At 52.9% G+C, this 25022-nt stretch overlaps 9 protein-coding genes across 9 annotated transcripts; 6 read left to right on the top strand and 3 right to left on the bottom strand.

Annotated features, from left to right (window-relative positions):
• Nucleotides 1-574: 574 nt before the first annotated feature.
• Nucleotides 575-2540, top strand: J4E87_001934 (uncharacterized protein; the record flags this gene model as incomplete). The annotated part of the gene is made up of 2 exons (XM_049373574.1): nucleotides 575-950; nucleotides 1180-2540. The coding sequence occupies 2 exons, from the start codon at nucleotides 575-577 to the stop codon at nucleotides 2538-2540; spliced, it is 1737 nt and encodes a 578-aa protein (XP_049236944.1).
• Nucleotides 2541-2728: 188 nt separating this feature from the next.
• On the bottom strand, nucleotides 2729-5140 carry J4E87_001933 (uncharacterized protein; the record flags this gene model as incomplete). The annotated part of the gene is made up of 1 exon (XM_049373573.1): nucleotides 2729-5140. One exon carries the CDS (start codon nucleotides 5138-5140, stop codon nucleotides 2729-2731), a length of 2412 nt encoding a protein of 803 aa, XP_049236943.1.
• Nucleotides 5141-5583: 443 nt separating this feature from the next.
• J4E87_001932 (uncharacterized protein) lies at nucleotides 5584-6328 on the top strand (the record flags this gene model as incomplete). Its single annotated transcript, XM_049373572.1, has 2 exons — nucleotides 5584-5838; nucleotides 5894-6328. 2 exons carry the CDS (start codon nucleotides 5584-5586, stop codon nucleotides 6326-6328), a joined length of 690 nt encoding a protein of 229 aa, XP_049236942.1.
• A 512-nt stretch (nucleotides 6329-6840) lies between these two features.
• J4E87_001931 (uncharacterized protein) lies at nucleotides 6841-7956 on the bottom strand (the record flags this gene model as incomplete). The annotated part of the gene is made up of 3 exons (XM_049373571.1): nucleotides 6841-7225; nucleotides 7286-7851; nucleotides 7909-7956. 3 exons carry the CDS (start codon nucleotides 7954-7956, stop codon nucleotides 6841-6843), a joined length of 999 nt encoding a protein of 332 aa, XP_049236941.1.
• Nucleotides 7957-9307: 1351 nt separating this feature from the next.
• On the top strand, nucleotides 9308-10145 carry J4E87_001930 (uncharacterized protein; the record flags this gene model as incomplete). The annotated part of the gene is made up of 2 exons (XM_049373570.1): nucleotides 9308-9442; nucleotides 9492-10145. The coding sequence occupies 2 exons, from the start codon at nucleotides 9308-9310 to the stop codon at nucleotides 10143-10145; spliced, it is 789 nt and encodes a 262-aa protein (XP_049236940.1).
• A 735-nt stretch (nucleotides 10146-10880) lies between these two features.
• J4E87_001929 (uncharacterized protein) lies at nucleotides 10881-11799 on the top strand (the record flags this gene model as incomplete). Its single annotated transcript, XM_049373569.1, has 3 exons — nucleotides 10881-11336; nucleotides 11485-11652; nucleotides 11704-11799. 3 exons carry the CDS (start codon nucleotides 10881-10883, stop codon nucleotides 11797-11799), a joined length of 720 nt encoding a protein of 239 aa, XP_049236939.1.
• Nucleotides 11800-13530: 1731 nt separating this feature from the next.
• Nucleotides 13531-14623, bottom strand: J4E87_001928 (uncharacterized protein; the record flags this gene model as incomplete). Its single annotated transcript, XM_049373568.1, has 3 exons — nucleotides 13531-14205; nucleotides 14258-14359; nucleotides 14603-14623. 3 exons carry the CDS (start codon nucleotides 14621-14623, stop codon nucleotides 13531-13533), a joined length of 798 nt encoding a protein of 265 aa, XP_049236938.1.
• Nucleotides 14624-15244: 621 nt separating this feature from the next.
• On the top strand, nucleotides 15245-16612 carry J4E87_001927 (uncharacterized protein; the record flags this gene model as incomplete). Its single annotated transcript, XM_049373567.1, has 1 exon — nucleotides 15245-16612. The coding sequence occupies one exon, from the start codon at nucleotides 15245-15247 to the stop codon at nucleotides 16610-16612; it is 1368 nt and encodes a 455-aa protein (XP_049236937.1).
• A 5663-nt stretch (nucleotides 16613-22275) lies between these two features.
• On the top strand, nucleotides 22276-23722 carry J4E87_001926 (uncharacterized protein; the record flags this gene model as incomplete). The annotated part of the gene is made up of 3 exons (XM_049373566.1): nucleotides 22276-22309; nucleotides 22363-23210; nucleotides 23261-23722. 3 exons carry the CDS (start codon nucleotides 22276-22278, stop codon nucleotides 23720-23722), a joined length of 1344 nt encoding a protein of 447 aa, XP_049236936.1.
• Between the last annotated feature and the right edge of the window lie 1300 nt (nucleotides 23723-25022).

Below are 25022 nucleotides of genomic sequence, written 5' to 3'. Positions count from 1 at the left end.
GTCTTCTCCTAGGAAGTCCAAGTCCAAATTTCTCTCTCGTCTTGAAGCGCTGTCAACTCCAGACCTGAGTCCGACTAATCACGTATCTGTGCCGGTACCTTGCGACCTCAACCCGCTTCGAGATGAATCCTCTTCCAGCAAGCGACGACGCAGCAATCGCAGTTCCTCGGACAGCATAGTTGAAAATGCAAGCCGCGCAGTATCTCCTTCACTCATTCCAACAGATACAGTCACTACGTTCGAAAGACCAAATCTACCGCACTTAGGCTGCGTTGACATCTCTGCTGACGACAGTTCTCCGCCCACCAAGCTTCGCCGTCTTCCCTTGCGCTATGCCAGCTCTCCCCTCAGATCCAGTCAATGGCAAGCACGAGGTGGCTTGCTAGCATCACCTCGTCAACCCCAAACAAGTACACCAGATCGTTTTATCGCTTGCCGCCGACCACCCACTATCACACGAGAAAGCTTCGAGCTCAACAGCCCTGCGGAGCGTCGGAACAAGGAACAGAACACGAATCGTGGCATACGTACAGGAACAGATGCTTTCAGTCGCCGACTGCGCAGAAGTGGCCGTATGAACGAAGAACTACGCGGCCTCAGGGAGGCACACTCTGTAGTTTCAGGCCGGGCAAATGCAAACAGAAGAAACGTCAACTTCAGACAAACCCCTCTACCTCTGGGTACTCGCCAGATCAGCGCTGGCGCTGTCTGGAATGTTGGTGGGCCTTCTGCTGTGAGTGACACAGTAGTAGCAGTCTCCACTGGTAGAGGTGGAATGCTTGGGAGTGGAACAAACGCGCCATTGTACAAATCGGCTTTCCTGAACCGAGCAGATCCCGATGCCGAACTTGAAGCCTACGAAAGACGTCTCGCACTGGCGCTCGACATTGACCCGACTGATCGCATCCTCCAACACTCATCTTCTCCAGTGTCGTCGAGCTCACCACATAGTGGTCCTGCATCGCAGGCAAAACATGTCTGGCGAGACGGAGCTTGGACTAGGGACGGAGTCGTTTCGAGTTTGTTCTCATTTGCTATGGACTCCAAATGTAGTTTCGCTGCTAATCTGAGATGAAAGGTCCCCGCCAGACACCACCAAAGCGAAGACCGGTGCCGATCTTGCCTTTTCGATATGTTCTTCTGATTACCGATACTTCTCAATACTGACTCCGCTCACAGTTCTCGATGCCCCTAACCTCCGCGACGACTACTACTGTACCCTACTCGCATATTCCTACACCTCCAAGTGTCTGGCTGTCGGCCTAGGAAATTTTGTTCATCTCTGGTCTGAGAGAAACGGTGTCAACACGCCAGACTCGCTGAACGCTGTGCCGCCAAACGGTCCCGCAGATGTTCAGCACGTCACATCCTTAGACTTTTCCTCTACAGCAGGCGGTCAAGCGATCCTTGCTGTGGGACGAGCCGATGGCCGCATCTTGCTATGGAGCCCACTGGATGCTGAGCCACGATTCGATGCAACTCAACCCAAGCCTGTATCGTGTGTATCCTGGAGACCGACTGTTGTGCAACGCCCTTCTCTCCGAGATAGAGCAATGACTGTATCGACTGAGGAGTTGCTCATCGGGGACGAAGTCGGTCACATCTACTTTTACAGTGTAGAATGGCCGTCAGAGACACACAGTGAACTCTTCGGTTGGACTGGCGCCATGACCCTGCTGGCTCGACTTTCAATCCACAGCCAACAGATCTGTGGTCTAGCATGGTCGTCCGACGGTGAGCTTTTCGCGAGTGGGGGGAACGACAACAACTGCAATCTTTTCGAAACGAAGAAGGTGCTCCGATCGAACCCCGCAAGCGAAAACACATCAGCAATCCTAGACGTCCGCGAAGGTCCCCGTGGCGAATCCATCTACACCGTAACCAACCGTAGCAACAACGCCGTCCTACATCTCGCGCAATCAGCCGCAAAACACACATGGACGCTCAACGCCGCCGTAAAAGCCATGGCCTTTTGCCCCTGGCAACGCGGACTCCTAGCCGTCGGGGGCGGCTCAAACGACCGCTGCATCCACTTCTACCACACCCGCTCCGGCACCTGTCTTGCGACCATCGACTGCGCAGCTCAAATTACCAGTCTCATCTGGTCCCAGACGCGCCGCGAGATCGCAGCAACTTTCGGCTTCGCGCAACCCGAACACCCCTACCGTGTCGCCGTCTTCGCCTGGCCCAGCTGCGAACAAGTCGTTGCCGTCCCGTGGTACGACGAGAATCGCGCGTTGTGCGCAGTCGCTTACCCAGGCGGTCCAACGAGCGGTCCGCAAACAGATGACGATCGTGATGGTGGGAGGGCGAGGGGTGAAGACGGGGTGTGGTCGCGGAGAGGTGTTGAGGAAGGTTGCATTGTTGTCGCCGCGAGTGATATGGCGATTCGGTTCCACGAGATATGGAGTGATCGACGGGGCAGTATGGGCGCGGGGGGCTTGCTGGGTGGTGGCTCGATGGGCTTGCTAGGTGGAAGTGACATCCTTGAGGGTCCTTATGCTGGCGGTATTGAAAGGCAGGGCACGATTATCAGGTAGGTAAGGTAAGGTAAGGTAAGTCTTCAGGGAGTTGATAGGGATATAGGTTGAGATGAGCAGACTTATTCCTAGTCTGGGAATCAAAAGTTTTGGTTCTGAATTACAATCGAGGTCTGCTCCAGTCTGTTACTATTCACCAGTCTTTGCAAATGGCACAAGCTGCAACCTTTACTCTTCTTTTCATTTCGTCATCTCGAATTCCACGACCTCGGCTTACGGTATAGAGCTTTCATCCGCTTTGCCTTCATTTTCGCCGTCTTAACGGGGTAAACGCTAATCTTCGGTCCTACATCTCTAGGAGTCCTCTTCCCCGGCTCTCGCTCAGCCAAAGCATCAAAGTCCGGGTCCTTACTAAACATCGAAGTGTCACCCTTTTCGCGGTTGCTCAGGATTTCGTCCAAGGCTTCTCTCCTTATCCTTCTCTCTTTCTCCTCCTCTTCTTCTTGGCTCCTCTCCCATCCCTCTATGTCATCTCTCATCATCTCTCTCTCCCTCTTCTCTATCCTCTCCTTCTTTTCTTGGGCGTTCCTCTTCCATATCTCCATGTCTTCTCTAAACGCCCTTTTCTGCTCCTCGTCTTGCTTTTTCCTCATCCATTCCTCCATGTCTTCTTTCACTGATCTCTCCGTCTTCTGCTGCTCACCGCCATCGCCTCTCTCTTCCTCTTCTTGGCTCCTCATCCATTCCTCCATGTCATCTCTCACCGATCTCTTCGCATTATGTTGTTCACCGCCATCACCTTGGAGCGTCATCTCCCTTTCCACTCTCTTCCCCATATGTTCATCCATATCATTGGTATCCGTCCTCTCCGTCCTCCCCCAACTCTCCACCCTCTTTCTTGCCTGCTCCGTAACGCGGGCGGAGATTGCCCTTTCCACATGCTCCCATCTCAACTTCCCGCCCGCTGTAACTTTCTGTGCACGAGTTCTACTTTTCTGAACCATAGATTTCTTCGCCTTCTCGCTAGCCTTCTCGGCTGAACGCCTTTGGATCAGGGAGTTGATTTGTATGTCACGGTGTGCCCTGAGGACAGCTTCGAGAAGGTTGGAGTTCTGTTCCGTGGTGTCCATGATCTTTTCATCGTGCAGCAGTCCGGTGAGTTCGGAGTGTAGGCCTTGGATGGCGAGTGTGAGAGCATCTTCTTCTTTGGGTATTTCCCGTAGGTCGCGTCGCTTCCTGTGCGGGTCGGGGAGGGGTCTGTAAACTAGGATCGGGACCTCGGGCTCCTCTTTCTGCTCGTTTTCTTCAATTTGCTCTAGAGTCGGTTGTTGGCTTATGATTTGGTCCATGTCCGATTCTTGTTGCTTTGCACGTGCGACGTCTTCTTCGAAGAGGTGGGATGAATCTTTACCGCGGTTCTCCAGAACGAAAGCTAACCCGAGAGAGTGTCGGCCGTTACTACCATAGGTGGTATTGGTTTCAGTAGTGTCTTCCCTCAGTTCCGTCTCCCCAAATTTGTCGGCCCAGAATACATTTCCTTCGAGCAGCCTCTTCGCGGTTCTGTATACCGTACCACTGGCGGGGATGAGTTTGTTCCTTGCATCCATCGTGGCGTTGACCTGCAGTCGACCACTTGCGTGACCTATGGTGATGGCACCCTCCATTAAAGGCTCCGGAGCAAGCATCTGTTCGACAACTGTTCCGGGAATGCGCGCCGCGACGGCTGTCGTCAGTGCAGCAGTCAAAGGAATGGCTCGATGAGGCTGTGTGTCTGAGAGAAAACGTACGACAATGTCCATCTGTGATGCCTTGAGAGTCTTCCCTGACAGGACGGGGTGCGCAGATGACTGTGATACGATGCCGATCTTGGGAACGGTACGAGGGACCTCATCCTCTGTAGGTGCAATACCCATGACAACGGCAGCGGCTTTGCGAATGCTTTCGAGCAAAGCAAGCTTTTCCTGAAGATTGTTGAAGTCGTCGGGTAGGATGGTACCATCCACTCCGACATCGTCTGCTCGGACGAAGATCGCTGGGTTCGCGCCGTCTATGCACGATACTCTGTAGCCCCCAATGTTGTCCACTCTCCTGCCAGTAGGTAGCACTCTGCCAGTTTTGCTGCCGTATGGACGTTTGAAATCCAATCTGATCTTTGAGCCTTTTCCGGTAACGCCGTCAATGCTGTAGTCACCCGCGACGGCAGCTTGTCCTCCAATGACTTCGAAGGTAGAGTCGAGCAGCTTTCCAGTGTTGGTGTTCCGTATCTTGACTGTGACCTCTCCGTCTCCCTGGGCGTATACCCTTGATGGGAGAAGACCGGCGTTATAAGCATAAGGGCCAATTGCACTGCTCATGTTTCCACAGTTGCCTGCGACGTCAACTTCATCGTCTTCAATGCCCAAGCCAACGAATGTGTAATCAATGTCTAGCTTTGGCTCATCCCCGGCCAATCCCGCCTCTTCCAGAGCCTCTGCAGCCTGTATAGCCTGCGCACTTTTACGAACTGCATCAATACCACCAAAGCCTGTTCGAAATCGAGTGGCTCTCTCGGGCAAAGCCACTCTCCTCCCGTAGGGTTCTACGAGACATATCTTACTCAGACTCGATATGCCCGCACCCATGCCGTCAAGTTGCCGCCCATAGGGATCACCACTCCCCATGATCTGGCGGAATATGGTCGGCCATCTTGCGCGCTCTTTAGGCAAGGCTTGCGGCTGTAGGATTACGCCTCGTGATGTACCCCCGCGGTAATAGGCCGCCTCAATGGGTTTCTGGACTGTCGCAGATGGCGGGACGACGTCATGTCGCGAGACAAACGAGCGTATACGCAAGGAGAAAACTGGCGAAGGACGCATCACGCATCATGGCATTGACTTGTCGAGATGCATGTCAAAGGCGTATGCGATGGCCGAAGGCAAATTGTTCGGAAAGGGTCCGCCTCGGAACGGAAAGAATTGGACCCTGATGGAAGCACAGGCATTCGTCACTCACAGCTCCGAATTTTTCTCGAACGTCTTCATCATCATCGCATCCACCTGAGCTACACTATCGCCTTCGCAGAAACATCGCATCCTCTGCTTCATTCCACATTTCATACCACACAATGTTGCAAAGAACCATCCTCCGCGCCTCAAGACAGCAGGCTGCCCGCTCAATACGGCCTTTTGCGCCACTACGTCAACAATCACCCATCACACGAGCAGTCGCGACGCCCGCTATCCGGTGGTACTCAGATGCTGCACCAGCAAAGGAGGGCGAGGCTGCCGAGAAGAAGGAGGATGCGCCCGCAGAGAACAATGAGGCAACACAATTGAAGGAACAGCTAGAGAAGAAGGACAAGGAAATTGTCGACTTGAAGGTAGGCTTCGATGCTACCTAAATCATGACACCAGCAGACTGACATGCCTCCGCAGGACAAGTACCTCCGCTCAGTCGCCGACTTCCGCAACCTCCAAGAGCGCACCCAGCGCGAAATCAAGGCCGCTAAAGACTTCGCCATCCAGCGCTTCGCCCGCGACCTCGTAGAGTCCGTCGACAACCTCGACCGCGCCCTTGGCACCGTGCCAGAAGAGAAGCTCAAGGGGGATAACACCGACCTCATTGCCCTGCACGACGGCATCAAGATGACCGACACCATCCTCATCAACACGCTGAAGAAGCACGGTCTGGAGCGATTCGACCCCAGCGAGGCGGCCGAGAAGTTCGACCCCAACATCCACGAGGCGGTCTTCCAAGCGCCGCAGCCGGACAAGGAGGACGGAACTTGCTTCCACACACAGCAGAAGGGCTTCAAGCTCAACGGCCGGACACTGCGACCGGCCAAGGTTGGCGTTGTAAAGAACGCTTAAACCCGACATCATTAGAAGCAATATGAGCTTCATTCTACGCGAACCAGGACCTCTGTCGCTGTCGCCACGATCTTCTTCGCATGTGTATGACTACTTCGGTTCGGCTCCATTGTAAGGTTGGCTGCTTTGATCTGGCACGGTACATTGGGGGCATGGCGTTTTCGTGTCAATTCACGAGGTACATTTGTGTACACATATTCCCCTCTCAGACGCATCTTGGAAAAGTTGAAGCAAGCATGATGACGAAATGGCTTTGCGTATATTGTAATATTAGATATGACGAACCATGAGCAAAAGAAGGCAGCCTAAAGGGCTAGCAGAGATATCAATGCCATTCGCATCAACTCATTCTCGATAGCGATTCGCAAAATGTCCTTGTTTTCGTGATAGATGCCAATATGTGAAGAAGGACTGCGTATCTTTTGAGCAGTCTTGCAGTCTGTTGACGAGCACACCTTTTAGAACGCCAGGCCCATGCAATGTTGTACACCCAAACACGCCACTCTCTTCGTCTACCAATTGGACTGCCCGTAAGGCGTTGCTCCATATGGCGTAGTTCCTCCTTGTGCTGCACCGCCCCATGAGCTCGCTCCTCCGTATCCGCCTCCTCCGACGGGGGTATAGCCACCCGCATCACCGTATCCAGCACCGTTCAGTGTTGGGCTCTGCGCGCCGCCAAAGTCCTCCGGGCCTCCAACGCCGCCAGACAATTCTTTGATGATCTCGGCGAGTTTGCGTTGTAGGATGGCGATGCCTTGTGTAACGATTTCATCTGGTTCGAGACCGCCGACTGTTTCGACGTCGTAGAAGAAGCGTGATGGGGCAGCGTCGAAGTTGAAGGGTTCGTCGGGGTTGGGAGGTCCGCCGTCGAGGTTTATGCGGGCTTCGTCTTTGGGCCTGGATATCTGTTAGAGACGTGCTATTACACAATGTTCGGATGGTTTAGACAAAACATACCACTCCTTGTCGGCGTCCTCCTCGTGCCAGTAGTCCAAGTGATGTAGCTTATTCGCCGGATCGTACTCGAAGCCGATGGCTGCACTAGGCGCCCATTTCGCGTGTTCCTTTGCAATGCCCTTCTTCGCAATGCACTTCATGTTGATTGCCTGGCCTCTCCTCAACTTGACAATGCAACTACCCGTCTCTTCTGAATCAGTGATGACCGGCTTCCCCAACTCTTCGTTTGGTGCCCGAGATTCAATCACCAGATCCCGCGCGTACACCTTCATAATCTCGCTTCCTGTGCATTTCGCGTTGAGGGTGAGAACGACGGCGCAATTGTCGCAGTAGCCTTCGCAGTCGCAGTCGCGCGAGTACAGCAGCTCTTCTACGCCTTTGGAGCACAAAGGAATGAGGCCGAGACGGTGGCAGACGAACTCGTCGGCGAGGACGGATGTGTTGTCGAACACTTCTACGACGTCGATGGCTAGGGTGGGAATCTCGGCGAGCATCACACGGCGGAGCGAGTTTGCGGTTTCGAGATTGAAGTTCTGGACGATGAAGTTGGCGCGCTGGCTGTCGGCCTACGCATAGCTGGGTTAGCTCGACGTGTCCTGGGGCAGACGGAGCGGGCGGTGTACCTGGAGGAAGCGCACGTTGATTGCGCCGCCATCTGGGTCGTAGTCCATCGCGTCGTCGTTTCAGGGAGGAGAGGGCTGTGTGCTTGCGAGGCTTGTGATGGAGCCGAGGTACTAGGGCGACTGGATTCGGAGGCGGAGAGAGACGTGTTGGCGTGTGTGGGGTGTGCTGGCTAGGGTCGTCGTCCTGATGGAGATTCTTTGAGGTGAGTCTGGGAGCGAAGCAGCCTAGCGTCAAGGTGTGGCGCATGCATCTACGCCACACCTAGAACCAGCCACACCATTGACAGTGGCATCGTCATACGGGTCAGCAGCTGGCGAGATTGCGCCGAGTGTAGAATTGCATGCAGGGTCACATAGACCAAGATTGATGGTTGGATGACGTCTGAGTTCTATGCTTAAGAGTTACTAGGGAAACCGTAGATTTCGCAAAGGCGGAGTCGTCATAGCATCACCTGCAGCTACCGTCTCGTGCGTTGATTGTACACACCAAACAGGAGACATGTACAACGGTTGTGCGCATCAAGACTTGTGGATGCGCCCGGCGTACGCGGAGCTCGAGACAGTCACGAGACAAGCATGGCCTTTGATCAGCCTTGCAGTTGAACACATGAGACATTTTCCATGGGCCAAGCCTGACTTGAGCATCACAACAAAATCCAAACATGAAGGGTACTATTGGCCGACAAAGAACCTCAAGCGCAAAGCGCCTATGGCTGTGTTGCGAAATGAGCCGACCGAGTTGAACAGTTGTCCTTGCCGTATCGCATGCCTATGGCAGACGGACAATAAACGAGTCTGCCGCCGAGTGATGACCTATTACATGCCCAGTCGGACGAGATAAGGCCTTGATGGTATTGCATGCATGCTGTGTAGTCCTAACATGGATAAGCCGGACACTAACAGTGGACTCGGTGCTTGAATAGTCAGTAAAGGATGTTCTGTGGAACCAGCGAGACACTGGTAGATGTTTCTTTCGTGGACATGAGGCTGAGTGGCAGGCGACTATGCATCAGCGAGGCTGAGGCCCTCTCCTTTCTCTGCGTCTCGTGCTATCGTCAGTTGAATCCATTATTGACGCGTCCGCCGAGGTCCGGAGACCTCCAGCAGCACAGTGCGTTGGGGAGCAATAGGGCGGGGCAGTGCAATGGTGCCCAGGAAATGGCGCGAAAGAAGCAGAGACATGGGACATGGACGCGGGAAATGGCATGGCCGGAGTCTGGCCTTGGCGGATTGAGGCGGAGCAACCGTCGCTGCTTGCGTGCGGGCGCTGCAACGACCAACCGCTGAAGGCGAACTTTGATATAAGACACACGCTGTCGGTCTCTTGCCCTCCAACTCACCACAGCAACTCAACCAACAGACCACAGTATATCTTTGCGCAACATAAATGATCGCAAACATGCAGACTACTCTACCTCCATCACCAATGCGCTCCCGCGCGTCATCGGGGAGCAAGTCGCCACTTTCTCTCGACCTTTCAGACCTCCCACCGCTCGTCGAGCCATCACCTCCTTCAAACACTCTCATCATAACCGTGAGTATTCCTCACCTTAAAACTAAGAGCATAAACTAACAATGTTTAGAATCTTCTCGCACCCGAGATCTTCTCACTATCCACCCTCACCGAGATCCGCGAAACCGTAGACAAATATGCGAAAGTACACACATGGGCGCCGCTCAAGTCTTTCCGTCGCATCGTAGTATCCTTCTTCGACGTCGACTCTGCGATCCAGGTCCGACAAGCCCTTGATGGCGAACAGCTCATGGGCTACCGCATCCGCGTATACTTCGGCGTAAACACACCCATGAACCCCTCAGACCAGCACCTCGCCCTCCCAAAGTCCGACCGACTATTCTTCATCTCGCCGCCGCCCTCTCCACCCATGGGTTGGGAAATGAAGGAAGAGGATGCGCCGAACAAGATTGTACACCCGGAAGACCTTGCGGCAGCGCTGGCCCGGTTACATGCAAACCACGATGCGACTTCGCCTACGACCGACCACGGCGGCCCATCCATCACAAGAAGGCGAACTGGCAGCACCACTGTTGTCTACCACCCCGAAGACCACGGTGACTCGCCGAACCTTCCAGCCATATCCGTCGAAGACACAACAGAGACACCCGAGCCGTTGACACCCATCGATGCGATGGAGGGTGTCGAGGGCCCGATCGCATCGCAGAAGGCGCAGGGCATAGCCGTGAGCACATCAAGGCCGCCGGTCGAGCTCATGCACTAGACGGTCGTGCAGATATCACCTCGTTTCTTTTCTTTTGTTTTCAAAAAGCATCATCTGCTCAAATGACATCGCGAGTGCATGGTTCCGGCGTTGGTGGTTTACCTCTTGGGATGACTCGATTTCGAGTTAGGAATGATAGCATGTGTATTAAGGACAGTGGGGATACCTTTGGTAGGACTCTGGTTGCAATGAGTCTAATGGGTATGGCATAGTATGATATCCCGTTCGAATAGCGCAAATACGTTAAAGCACAACTTTACTTCGCCTGTTCCAGTCTGTTTCGTGAACATGAGTATGCAGTGTCAATCTGGATTGCGAAGCCAGAGCCCACCCAGCATTGCGACGCCAGAATACTGGCAATGCAATGCAAGTGTTGATCAAGTACTCCATGTCTCTGCCTCTTCGCTATGAACTGCTCGTGTGCCCGCGCAGAGCTCAGCATAAGACATTGTACTGCAAGTTCCAACCTCGCATAACGAGAGTTCCTGATTGTAAAAGCACGAGCATGTGAAAACGTCCACATCCGGTGGGGCGCATCATGTTGTTGGTCGCAGTTGCCCGCGGGCTGTACCTGAAAGTCGCGCTAGCACGTGATGATCTCCATTCCGATTAGCGCGCACTACGAAGCGAAGGCCCATTTCGATAATTCTAATTTCGCAGGCCACGACCCCGACAACACCACGACAATCTACTAACGTTGCAGCTTCCACACGCCGTCGAGACGCCGCAGTCAAGATGAAGCTCAACATCTCATACCCCAACAATGGCACCCAGAAGCTGATCGAGGTCGACGATGAGCGCAAGCTCCGCGTCTTCATGGAGCGCCGCATGGGTCAGGAAGTCCCCGCCGACAGCATCGGCGACGAGTTCAAGGGATACATCGTCAAGATCACCGGCGGTAACGACAAGCAAGGTTTCCCGATGAAGCAGGGTGTCATGCACCCAACCCGTGTCCGCCTCCTGCTCTCCGACGGCCACTCCTGCTACCGCCCTCGCCGCACTGGTGAGCGCAAGAGGAAGTCCGTCCGTGGATGCATCGTCGGCATGGACCTCTCCGTCCTTGCCCTCAGCATCGTCAAGAAGGGCGACGAGGACATTCCCGGCCTGACCGACATTGTCCACCCCAAGCGCCTCGGTCCCAAGCGCGCCACCAAGATCCGCCGCTTCTTCGGTCTCAGCAAGGAAGATGATGTGAGTTCTCTCATAGCTTCTTCGCCAATCCTGCTTCGCATAGCGGATTGAGTCTCGCTCATCCTGCTACAAGCAGCGCATTGAGTCTGAGCAACAAGAAGTGAGCTAGAAAGTTTGAAGGTTTGAGTACTAATCGTTGCGTGTCTAGGTCCGCAAGTTCGTCATTCGCCGTGAAGTCGTCCCCAAGAAGGAGGGCGCAAAGCCCTACACCAAGGCCCCCAAGATCCAGCGTCTTGTTACTCCTCAGCGTCTCCAGCACAAGCGCCACAGGCTCGCACTCAAGCGCCGTCGCGCGGAGGCTTCCAAGGATGCTGCCGTACGTTCACACCATTCACCACAAGACGCACAGAGGCTAATGATACTGCAGAACGAGTACGCTCAGATCCTTTCCAAGCGCATCAACGACGCCAAGGCCGCACACGAGGAGGCCCGCAAGAGGAGGGCGTCTTCCATGAAGCACTAGAGCGTTATCATGAGTTCATGATTGGGTCGTGGAATGATTACATTGGCGTCGGCACGAAAATAACGGTGTGGGCTCCTGTATCTGAATGAAAACTTCGGGCATTCTAGGGAATAGGCGCTTCTCATACCACTGACTGCTTAAGGCAGTTGTCTCAATAAACAATTGCATCACTTCACGACCGCTCCACAACCTTCGTATCCGACATGTCTCCTGCTGGTACACTTTCATACACTGCGCATCTGTTGACTGATACACTCTCGTCGACCTACCTGACCTTGCTGATCATGGCAGCTCCATTCTCAACGTTGCCTCATCGCACGTACCTCTTGCAACCCTTCCAGCTCATGGTTTGCCAAGCCCTTGCTCATACATCCTCGATATACGAAGCGCTTGACTATGGAGAAGTTTATCCATCCAAGACGTTCTAGTTCTGAACAAACAATGAGTCCTAATTGTGCTAGCAATCCCGACCCAACGCATATATTCAGACTCCTACCAACACTCAGCCCTTCGCCAAGATAACGTTCTTGAATTCATCCAAGATGATCATGGCCTCCCAGTCTATACATCACGGCGTCGAGCATAGACGCGCTTTCATCCACATCCTCGGTCCGCGACACTCAGGCCTTGAAGAGATATGCGACGGCCTGCTTGATTCAGACAAAATCGAGCATCTGACACGCACGTACATCAGGGATACCTGCCAGCATTTCCAAACATCAAACAGCAAAGAAAGTTTTGATGACATCTCTTCTGGCAGTCCGGTGTACAGTAAGTACCTAGACGACGAAAGGCTTCGAATTCCTGACCAAGGACTTGTCGTCCTGGTAAAGAGAGACCTAATTAGCGCTATGGAGAGATGGGCGACTAAACATGGGGAGCTCAAGACGGATGATCAGAGGAATAACACTGGTGAGAAACAAACCATTGGATCTTTTCTCAAAAGCGTTACATCGAAGATACACAGCGTCGTGAAGAAGCTGCTGCAGTCAGAACAAGCTCGGATACAAAAGGCGAGAGGAAAAGCTTGGGTGACATATCTTGAAGAGCGGGGGACGGCTGAGAGGACTTTTGAGGAGATGAGGAGGCCGCTGGATACGCTTTCGTTGGAAGTTGATGGAAGTGATCCCATCGCGGCTGTTGAGAAGATCTGTGAAAAATGGAAGTCGATGCAGAATGAGTATGGGGACGCTTAATTGTACTTTGGCCGGGAAGTGATGGTGGATAGAGAATGAGGTACTGAAGCAGATGGACTTCATCATCGTAATCTGCTTACTGGTAATAGCAGTCTTACTATGTCTACAACGCTGTGTTGTTTCCTGAGAAGCAGGCAGAGTGTTGCATATTCTGCACCGGATGGACTCTTCAAATCCCCCGATGTCTATGCTACACAGTTCTGGTTGATCTAGGTGAATACAAATCCCGTAGTGGCTAGCCGATAGATGGAGCTGACGTACGGTCAAGACGGGTTTGGCGTGTCTAGATTGCTAGAAGGTATAACAGCGTATCATCAAGCATTGGTACTGAGATGTGTACTTTTTGATATTTTCTAAGGTATATGCACATCGGTCGTATGTATATACAAGCCGACCGATGCATCCAAGCCTAGTCTATAATGTCGCGCCGCGCAATGCTGTCAGCGCCAAACGCCCGCCCATGTGGTATCATTCGCCTCATCGCATACCCAATATTGCACAAAGCACATGCGCGTCTTTCCAATTCCCCTCTTTTCTATTCCAGCTTCTTCAATTGCCTGTAGACCTTCTTATGTTGCTCCAAAAACAAGAACGTGAGCACAGTGTGCGGGCCGACGCGAATGAAGCTCGGTACCCAGCCCTTGAACATCCAGCGGAATCCTTCTGCTCTCATAGTATCCGTGACAGTCTTCACTAGTCCTACACTCTCACTGGAGCTCATGACTTTGGTTTTGATGACATCTACCGGCGAGCATATCGTTGTAGCTACAAATCCAGCCAAAAATGATGCTGAGAAATGTGTTGCGAGGTTGTCTTGCAGCGGCGTGTAGTTCAGCAACACGCGCTTGAATCCGTCGTATGTTGCCAACTGTCCAACTGTCATGAGCACAGCTCTTGACGAGTTGGGCCAAACGCCTTTCCATAGACTTGCTACTCCTTCTTCCCGCGACATTCGTATTATTCCATCAATCGCGTTCTTGTATCCTCTCCGCTTTTCTTTCGGTAGTGCGGCATCGTGCTGCATCCGTACGTTCAAGATGTCTCCTGGGTTACCGGCGAATCCTCCGAGGAATCCTGATATGGAAGCCATGCCTACGAGCGTGAGGAACGAGGGTTTCGTGTCGGCGGTCGTCATGCGGTCTTTGAGGGCTTCGTAGACACCGAAGCGTGTCATGCTGTATGTCCCTTGGCGGAGCTGGGCTGCGGAAATCTATCGTCGCATTAGACGGGTCCATTGGGATTGGATAGATAACACGACTTACGCCCTTGTACAGTCCCAATGCGCCATCAGTCTTTATAACATGCTTGAACATTTGCATCATGTTCAACTTTACGCCAGATATCGTTTGTGTTTGTAACCGGACCTGAATTTATGAGTATACACAAATTGGCGCACGCGACAGTCGAGAAAGCTACCTTGACTACTCAAACTATCAGCCACTGTCCAATGCTGCGCACAAAGCGGTACAAAGCTTACCAAGATCCAAAGGATGTGTAAAGAAAGTCGCAAAACAACTTGCGCTTCCACCAAACCAGAACGGATAACGTATAGGCGTCTTCTTGATAGGCTTCACATCTTCGCTCTTCCGTAGCTCAGGCACGCTCACGGGCTTCTTGACGTCCGCCATGTTGAAGGTGAAAGGCCGCGCAGCAACAGCATGTGTAGCTGGCAGGGACAGGGAAGCTGTAGCCTTAAAAGTAAGGAAGCCTGCAAAGCTTCGGTGGTAGTTGAGGGACCGAGAATTCGGCACGCGCGGACGTCATCGGCAAAACGTGCTGCTTCCGGATTTAAGCTCGGAGCTGGTGGGCTGGGCTTGGCGGCGCGCGTGATTTTGAGGTCGCGAAGGTAACGTCGAATCTCATCATCAAAGATGCGAATACCACTTTCTTCTACGGCGGTATGCCGTCAATTAGGTCGAAATGCCCTATTGCGAGTACCACGGAGCGCAGTGTCACCCTGGTCGTGGCGGCAAGCGGTGAGATATAATTCTTCTGGTGAGTTTGCTGTCATGTGACGCGGCTCACGGCTTCCCATATCGATGCGTTTGTACTACTCCGGCGTTGAGCGAGACTCGGAAGATGCAGATGAGGGCTGTTTCTGCATTCTAATGTCGTGTTTTTGGTGTTCAGCTGCAACTTCGTGTACTGCGGAAGATGAAGAAGTTCCAGAGTATGGTATCTAAGTTCTCATAGGAGCATTCCCGAAAGAAGTCAAAATAGAGGGACGAACGTATCAAACCGATGAATGGATGAACACACCCTCAACTATCCTCGACGCTATACCAAGACGCCTTCATCTGCAACCAGATCACCCTCTGACCATTACACAAAAACTTATCGAATCACGCTTTCCAGGTTACAAGACCCATAATGATCTTTTCCCTATCGTCACCACCGGCCAAAATTTCGATTCTCTCGGCTTTCCATTAGATCACATAGGTCGAAGCAGGACGGACACGTACTACATAAACAAGGAGACCGTACTACGGACACACACTTCAGCTCACCAAGCCGACACCTTCCGCAACAATGAAAGCGAGGGCTACCTCATCAGTGCTGACGTATACCGACGAGATGCCATCGACAGAAGCCATTATCCTGTTTTCCATCAGATGGAGGGAGCAAGAACTTGGGATCGTCAAATGGCAGAGAAAGAGGGCAAGACACTTGCGCAGGTCATATGGGACGATGTGGAGAAGATTCCCAAGCACAATGTTGCAGTCGAAGACCCAAACCCTCCATTTCATGCCGAGCGTAACCCACTTCAAACAGGACACTCAGCAGAAGAAGCAGAAGCCATGGCTGCACACCTGAAACGAAGTCTTGAGGATATGGTGGTCACGATCTTTAATGCTGCAAAGGGTGCTGCAGACACTGCCACGTCAGACGAGCCACTAAAGGTACGCTGGGTGGAGGCCTACTTCCCCTTCACATCACCCTCGTGGGAACTGGAAGTCTTCTGGCAAGGCGACTGGCTCGAAGTGCTCGGCTGCGGCATCGTGTCACAGCCGATCCTGAACAATGCCTCGGTTCCCAATCGTGTAGGGTGGGCTTTTGGCATAGGTCTCGAACGCATAGCCATGTTGCTCTACTCCATCCCGGACATACGTCTGTTTTGGTCAAAGGACTCTCGCTTCTTATCGCAGTTCAGCGAGCAGAAAGCCATTCGTCGATTCGAGCCTTTTAGCAAACACCCTGCATGTTTCAAGGACGTGAGTTTCTGGTTGAAGAGTAGCTCGAATGCCGCTGGTGGCGCCGCTGCTATTCATCCGCCTGCAGGAGGCGCGACTAACAGTTCATCCACGACATCCCCCACCCCATCCTCTGCTCCTACAACTCCAGCTGGCACGCCAATCCCACCAGCAGCCCCGGCGCCATCATCCTCCAGCTTCCACGAGAACGATGTGATGGAAATCGCGCGAGAGGTCTGCGGTGATCTTGTTGAGGATGTGCGCCTAACGGATGAATTCGTGCATCCAAAGACTGGGCGCAAGAGCATGTGCTACCGCCTCAACTACCGCAGCTTGGAACGCACACTCACGAACAAGGAGACTAATGAGCTGCATGAGCGGATGAAAGGCATGCTTGTGGAGAGGCTGGGCGTTGAACTAAGGTAGCGTTAGCTGGCCATGTGGTAAGATAGGACGGCGAACTCGAACGGATTTCGCCATGTCCTATCCAGAAAAGGAGGAAAGGAGTATAGTCTGGTGGCGGTGGTGGCGGTAAAACGGTACGGGAGTCAAGCCGCCACGCAAAAAGAACACATAGGAGAAGTCATGAAAATAGTATAGCCACGTAAAGAGACAGGATTCTGTGATCTCGATCGGAATGTGGGGAAAACCGTCAGAGTGACATTGAGGGTGTGATAAAGAACGGAACGGAGCGAACGGACGATTGCCGAATGTAGGTGTGGGTGTTTGTGTGTGTAAGAGAGGAAACTAATGTCGGCTATCGATTCCTTCAATCCTAACGGCGATGTCCACTGCATGATGTGGTTTCTGGGTGGCCAGACTGCCTGAGCATGCAGGACATCACACCCTCGAAACTCTAAACACGACGATATCTGCCGTACGGATTGCCTGACATGCAAAGTGGAGGAGTGGGCGGCGCTTGCATGCTTGCGTATCTCCTGAACGCCTCTTCAGAGCCGGCAACTCACGATGTACAATATGCTGTAACGATAGTCGTAGTTCTAAATCAAACGCAACTCTACCATACCACAGTCTCTATTATTACACACTCAAATCACTGGTACTCGGTACTTCTAGGTCCCAGATTCGGCACCTCCCTGCTGCACCTCCGTTTCTTGTCGACGGCAAGCCTCATGCACGGCACCCCGCAAAAATTCCGATTGAGGAAGGAGTAAAAAACAAGTTACACAAGGTACCGTGCAGAAAAATCCTGTTTCCACACGCGAGCAGTCTGAACGTCTTTGAGAACAGCACTAACGCCTGATGTTGACAATGCAGCAAGAAAAAAGTTGGCATCACGTCAGCAAAATGCGCGTCTCAGGTTCTGTAATTGTTGGTCGCCCTATATGCGGCTGTGTTATAGTTTGCAGTTGGTGGTGGCCAAGTTCACCGGCGTGTCCTGCAGGTCGCAAGCTGGTGGGGCAAATGACCCTGTTTTCCCTCAAACCAACACCAAATTTCGACGCGGGTATGCGCCGTTCAAACTTACACGCTCGAGACGCATGCGATAAGACGTGACTTGCAGTTCGCAGCGGCATCCCAAGTAGGCAAACCCAAAATCGTCACGGACCCTGCGCCTTGCTTGCTTACCTGGGAACGCGCTTGTTGTTAGGTTGGCTAAACTAGCCCATAGATCAAAGCACGACATTGCCTTTGGCGTCTAAGTTTGGCGCAGGTTTGGTGTAGGTTTAGCCTGGCTGGCGAGCGGCGGACCTCCTAAACTCCGACGAGGCTAGAAGAGACGTCGAAGGAGGCTTCTAGCTGCCGTTCTTCCAAGGGCTACCTGGAGGCACTTCCGTCGCAAAGAAAGATGGGTGTTGCGAATGTTGGCTAAAGCTTTGGAAGCTTTTTCGGGGTTTTGCGCAGGGGCTGATGTGGCGTGGGCGTGCGATTCTGCTGTTACTTTTGCGCCTCAGGCTTCCATGCGTCTTCGAGAAGCTCTCGTTTTGGAAGCCTTGGATGGGTGAGCTCTGTTTGCTTGCTTTGTGGAACGCAAGCCTTCTGATGCTTTCTTTCTTTACATACTGTTGTCCCCTCCTACACGTCTAATTCGTCGTATTGATGTCAAATTCGAGGAATGTTGAAGTCTGTGTTGAGGCGGCTGGTTGGTGTTGTCGATTTCAATGTTCTGTGCCACATGTATACATCGCCGCTATATCATAGCAGGGACATCCTATGCCATCGTCGTACGAATTAATAGCCGGTACGAACAAGCAACTGCCGACCTCGCAGGTAGCGAAGGATCGCATCTGCTGTGCGATGTAGCATTTCTCAACGGCTGTTGCAGCATTTTGACGATCATCTCATATGCATGGCAACTCGTCCCCGGGTACTCGTCCCGTAACAATCCCCCACAAACATCAAAATAGCCACACGCTATGGGTCGAGCACGATGGGAAGAAGTTGTTCTTAGGGAAGATCGAGATCGAATTCTGATCGACGATTGTTGAGTGACGGCGAGTGGGTGATTTTTGCTTTTCGGTGTCAGGAGTTTGATGTCTGGGCAACGGCCAGCTGCAAGGATGTAAACTCTCGTAACGTTTGAGTATCAAAGTAAGAGCTGGGGAATTGTTCTCGCCGTACACGAAAGCTGTACTACCTTGATGCCTGCTGTGCTACCATATGACAGTACAATATGTTGCAACAAAGATAACGTTAATGAAGCGGATGAGGTTTGAAACGAGGTGACGGTGAGTCGTATTTAGCCAGCTTGTGTGTGATAGAGGTCCCATTTGAGCCGCATCAATTCGGCACGTTGTGGCGGTGGTTAAGTGTATGATTCGAGTGGGGCCATGAGAGCATTGAAGTCATTTCCTTATCGAAGCGGCATTGGAACACGGACGTGTTGTGCTTGACGTTGCGCCATATCCGCAATGCTCAATAGAGGCATCGGAGATGATGTTGGTAGTGATACGCAATAGCAGTGCGCTACTAAGAACAGATCATAACGGTTCGTGGTATGCTCTGAATCTGCACCTAATAGCTTAGTACGGTACATAACCCGGCGGGATTGATCATCATATAACTGCGAAAACGATACCTGCGTTCGGCGCAAGATAACAAGGCTATGGCGAGCAGTTCCCTTGAATTGTTTGAACGGAAGAAGGCCCTGTGCGTTTCCCTTCTTGGTGATCAAGCGAAGTGTGCCGACTCCCGCGCCTTGGATATGGAGTGGCGCTTTTTTTCTCTCTCGAACCGATCGGAACCGGCACATAGCAATCAGAACGAACGCACGCATTTTCGACGTGATGTCATGATATATGGGGAACGGCCTATTTCTCACATGTGCAGCGGGTTGATTCCTTCAACGCCCGATCGACTGGTGCTGTAGCAGCTGTACGCGAGATGATCTACTCGTAGGTAACGGACCATTATTGACTGCACGATGAGCACCGTTCGCTGCCTGCGAACCAACCGAACGTGATGATATGCAGCCTGCGCTCAGAACAGTCAGTCAAGAGCCAGGGTGCGATGGAGCCAAGACGTCCCCTTTCGGGGAAGATGGGCCAGGCGAAAGTATGAACAGCAAGACGAACCGCACACCAAAGTGCTTTTGATAAGGAACAGGCAAGACGGTAACCGCATGTGGTGCAAATCGGACGATATTGACTCTGCGAAAAAAGTTGGTGGCTCTCGTGCAGCAATCCCTTGCTGAGACTGGCCCGTTCACTGCGTCGCTTGGCGTGAAGTCGGAAAGCACTTGCATGCAGTCGGTGCGCGAAGGCCGAAATTCAGTAGCGCAACGTACCTAGCTATAGTTATATGCATATTGACGTGACGAGGCATCACCTTTGGAGAGAGCACCGTCACTATCATTCCTATAGGCAGATAGGGAAGAAGATGAGCGCACATGTCTTTCGCATAATGTTTCGTGGGGGTCGACGCTCGGCTGTGGTGTGTGATAACTAGCCACCGCACGGATATCAGAGTGAAACGGCGTAGTAGGCTCGGGAGAAAGAGGCAGATGCGGCACTGCACGTGTTGTGTTGAAGCTTTTGTGGTCCGCAGCGGACGGGAATCGCAGACAAAGTGCAAAGCGGGTCTTTCAGATTCGCTTTCGTGCTCGCATCAATGTCGGCGTGAAAGGACGCAAGTCACGGTGCTGCTCGCGTAGGCGTATGAAGAAGGAAGAACTAGGCATGGGCACTAGTATGGCGCAAAGTTAAAAGATGGAGAGACAGTGTCAGGGACCCACGGCAGCTTGGACCAGGAATCTACCTGATCCCACGCAACCGTCGAGCGGAACCGGCAAGTGACAAACCACAGACCGAATTAGTACCAGGCGTACGCTAGACGTGACTCTCTTCCATGAATCCTTCACCGAACGATGTTTTTGGACGTTCTCCGTGGGCAATTAAGCGACGGATTGCGGCCCCCGCCTATAGCTGCTGTGTGGGAGATTGGGACTGAGATGACAGTACAAGTGATGTGAGGGGTCACTGACTGGAGATCATCGTCGTCGTCTCGAGTGTTGGCTAAGAGGGTGCCCAAACATGGGCTTCGGTGGAATATGCCGTCTCGCTCACGGTATTTGGCCGTCGTGGAGTGGAGCGGAAGCCCTTGCCAGGGCAGTGTTGAAGGGTCGCACCAACGCGTGCAATAAGCTTTGAGCGTCATCGTCTAGAAAAGCTCGTAGTTTTGACGAGTCGAGCGGGTGCAGCTGTGCCGTGATGACCCTGTTTCCGGCCCAGGGATGCCACGAGGCCGCTTCCGCAGCCAATGGCGGCCCCCTGCTAGTTCTAAACGTTCGCTTGCATCTGCCTTGTTCCTGAGGCGCTCCTGCCTCCCTCGCCCCGAACTCACTGACACCAACGTCTTCGCCGCGTGCCGGCCAGAGGCGCGCCGCTGCACAACCTCATCTGAACTGCGACCGAGTCAAATGCACTACGCCAGCACGGGGCACATGTTTTCTTCTCAACAACATGCACATCACTGGTGCTCCGTACTTCGCCACCAGGGCCATTATTCAGTCGCCAGCGACCGTTTAGCTGCGTCGCCCTGTTCGCAGCTGGTGGGCCGGCTTTCCTACCGCTTTGGTGCAGACCACCGGCATTGATAAACCGCCTGGCATATGAGCAGCCGGTCCGCAAGGCGACGATAGATGATGATAGTCGATTAACTGCATCAGGTCCGTTTTCGCTGGCGCTAGACATGTTCACCTGATGCTTCAGTCGCGCGCTGCTACTCGCCTCCACACTATGCTGCAGATCAACATGTTGCAGCCAAAAGGCACCGTCCGTCGCAACCATGCGCTGTGCTCGATGCTAAGGGTGGTGCCGCGCTGTCCATCGTGCAGATCACCCTAGGCATTAATTGCGTGATGATATAGCCTACCCCACGAATCGCCAGACATGCGAGGTTAGGCTCGCGTTTCACCCAACTCCCGCCAATCCCACCTGGGACGCGCCGCCGACAGCCTAGACACTTTTGCTGTTATTGGTACTTCGCGTCTTGCAGGGGCCCTCCTCGTTGCTGCAGGTATCAACACTAGTGCTTGTGAGCCACACTTAACCCGCTGCAGTGTCTTTTTTACCACATACATGCAGGGAAAGCCTTCATGTTTGACGTGCCCGCCTCCCGAGTCTCACCAACCTTGTACTTCAGACAGTGAGCCACGGCAACCTCAAACGCCCGTCATGGCACACATTGCCAATTGCATGCGCTCGGATTCCGAAAAGTCTCCCGTTTATATAACTCTAGAAACGTCCTCCAGGATGGTAAGCCACTCTGCTCCACTCCACATTGCAATGAACTACCATCTGCCCCGACGTTCACGCTCACTCAGAGACATTCAGGCTACTCGAGACTCCCAATCGCCCACCATCTCTTCTCACTCCAAGAGCCCCTCGCTGGCAACCCTCCAACAGCCAAGCACCTCCAGATACCAACTTTGGCCATCTGCCAAAAGCCCTGTCGGACTACCAAAGCACCCAGAATCTTCTGACAAGCTGGCTGCCCTTTCAGCTGGTCGTTCTGCCACTTCTCTCAGTGACACTGCCGTATTGCCTGAGAGCAGTCTACCCTTCTGGCAGCGTACTGGATCCTTGTCAAGAAGGAGGAAAGTCAGTGTACCTGAGCTTGGAAACACCATGACTACCGTTCAGGAGATGTCTATCGACTCTCGTAAGTGTGAACTGACATCTCTTCATCCGAGCCATGGCTGATAATCTGTCCAGCAACTATCCCAGGGAGACCACCTCTTCGCAAGCTTTCTTACGAGGCTTTCGGTCACGAGCGATCGTGCAGTGCTCCCGGCTCTAACTGGAGGACGGGACCCTTCGGCGATGCAATGATGGCCTGTGTAACTGGTCCTTCCCCTGGCCCATCTCAACACACCAACGGCCCTATGTCCTCTGATCTGCCCAATGCTTCTGGAAGACCATTGTCACCAATCCTCAGTCCCGGTGCCACACCTAGACCTTATCTCAAGGTTCAGACCGCCAACATCGACGAAGAATCCGACCTGCGCCCACAAGTACCGCCTAAATCGCCAGCCGTTGAACGCAAAACGTCTCCAGCCCCACTCATCCTGAACTCTAAAGCAAGCCGGCCACAGCTGACTACGCCTGCATCAATGAACTCAGGCGGTAACACACCACTGAGTGCGATGGACCTCCGACGATCGCCCAATGGCAGCATTCCTCTACCTACCCCACCCTCAACCTTTACCAATCCCTTCTATGCATCATCACCCGCCTCGAACCGAGGCTCACCGCGTACTGAGAGGAGAGATCCTATTTCCTCGCAAAGTTCTACCCATAACCGAAACATGTCTGAATCGTCCATCATGGAAAGAGGTCGACCTAAGCGACGCAACAGCAAGAGAGATCGCAGCCGCACCATGTCAGAGGCCAACGGCTCTGAGCCTACTCCTGACGCATGGAAATTGCCTGAAGGCATGCGTGTGCCAGAAGCTGCCAGACGTATGAGCGACGCCGACAAGAAGCTACTCCACAAGCAGGCTTATGACCAGGCTGGCAACTTCGAGGTGCTGAACAAACGTGACGTAGCATCACTATCAAGGGTAAGCTATCCACGCCACCTTCCACATAACCAATGCTGACGTCGCTATAGGAACTCAGAGCACTCGACGAGCGCTGCGACTACCTTCGAAAGACCTACAAATCACTACGTGCCGGCCGCCAAAAGCTGCATGGCCGTATGATTGCTTATCTGAGGCGCGGAGAAACTGTCATCTTCTCACGCGAATCACTTCTCAAACAGGAAGAGGCACTGGCGGAACTGGACATCTCGATCGACGAGTTCATTCTGAAACTAGAGCAAGCCGAAAATCGGCGCTTGCGACTTCGGCAAAAGCTACTCGAGCACGTCGCGGCTGCTATTGTGCTCAACCCTAGCGCGCGGGATCAGGTAGCCGAAACTACTCCACCTCGAAGCCCTGTAAAGATCGACAGCCCATCTCGACATGAACGAAAAGAGACCGAGTCTATCAAGATATACGCCGACGGACACGTTTTAAATCTCTTCTCCGACATTGAGAAGGCCATCGGCAAGATGTGCGAGCAATCTTGCTGAGCGCCTCACGACATTCATTTCTTCTATCTTTCCATCATCGATACCCTCTTCCTTGCCTTGACGGCGTACCATTAATTTCGACCCCCGGACTTCTCACGACTTCCTTATCTGTACCATAACGGCCCAAGCATACTTTGCTCTTACCATTACTCGTTCTTTCATCCCAGGGTGGCCCCTTGACATTTGTCTATACAAAAGAACGCTCATACCATCGACATTCTGCTTTATTGTATACGTTGGCATATATACCCGAGCTTTTGCCCATCCTTTCTGTTCTTCGAAGTAGTCTTTTGCGCATCAATACTTTCTCTTACATCACGATGTCAGGAATGGCGATGACCATGTTGGGGGCGTTTCATGTTTGAGCTTTGACAAGGGCAGGACGCTATTGTGGCGCACCATGTATCTAGGTACTACCTGCAGGGGTAGATGAATCAAGAATGACATTTTAAAGCCAAGTGTTTCGGTCTCTTCCCAATAATCCTGGTGGCGCTGATCGTGCTCAGGGACCATGTCGAGACATCGTCATTTTTCCAACATCTTGTTCGGGCCTTGCGTGAGATTTCGCACTGACGGGCCTGGTCCGTACGGCGTCCAGTTTTCGTCTTCTAGGCCCGGGCTGTGACGTTTGCTGTCACGACGATAGTAGGTAATCTGCCTGCGAGCGCAGTGGAGCAAGTGCAGCTTCGGAGGAGTGCGCATTCTAGAGCTCGAATTGTTTCACTGAGCTACGTACCGCACGTGGCTAGACTGGCGTCCTTGCTATATGATGCCCATTATAGGCTGTTTCGACGACGACATCGCAGCGTCTTGAGAGGTGTCCGGTGAAACGGGCATACGGTGGGGCTGGGAACATGAGAGGGGACTGCCCAGAGTATTGTTTCTATAGGTTGCCGGGGTGTCTATAGTGTTACGCGGGGATGCACAGTTGCGCACCCGCGCAGCTGTCACATCAATTTCCTTGCTCTCACCCTTGTTGAGCTGGGGACGAGTTTTGCAGAGTTTTCAACGTACATTGCGTCGATATCCATTGACCAGTGCAAAGATGTAGGACGCGCCCAGAACACACAGCGGGCCAGATACGGATCTCGGCCGCCGTCAAGTTTCAGAAGCCGATTAGAAGACTGCAAGGCCTATCCCAACACACGGCACGCATCGTGCATCGACTTCCCGCCATCATCGAGGCTTAAGGCATATTTGCCGTTTATCAGAAATGAAACTTCTTCAGCAGGTGCAAAGGTCGGCATATTGGTCGAGATAGAGCAAGTAGTCGGGTGAGAGGGTCCGCTTCCACCTGCCG

This window comes from Alternaria ethzedia, assembly GCF_023757985.1.
Source record: "Alternaria ethzedia strain BMP 0044 chromosome Unknown scaffold_3, whole genome shotgun sequence".
NCBI classification, from domain to species: domain Eukaryota; kingdom Fungi; phylum Ascomycota; class Dothideomycetes; order Pleosporales; family Pleosporaceae; genus Alternaria; species Alternaria ethzedia.
This window is presented reverse-complemented; position numbering and strand designations above follow the sequence as displayed.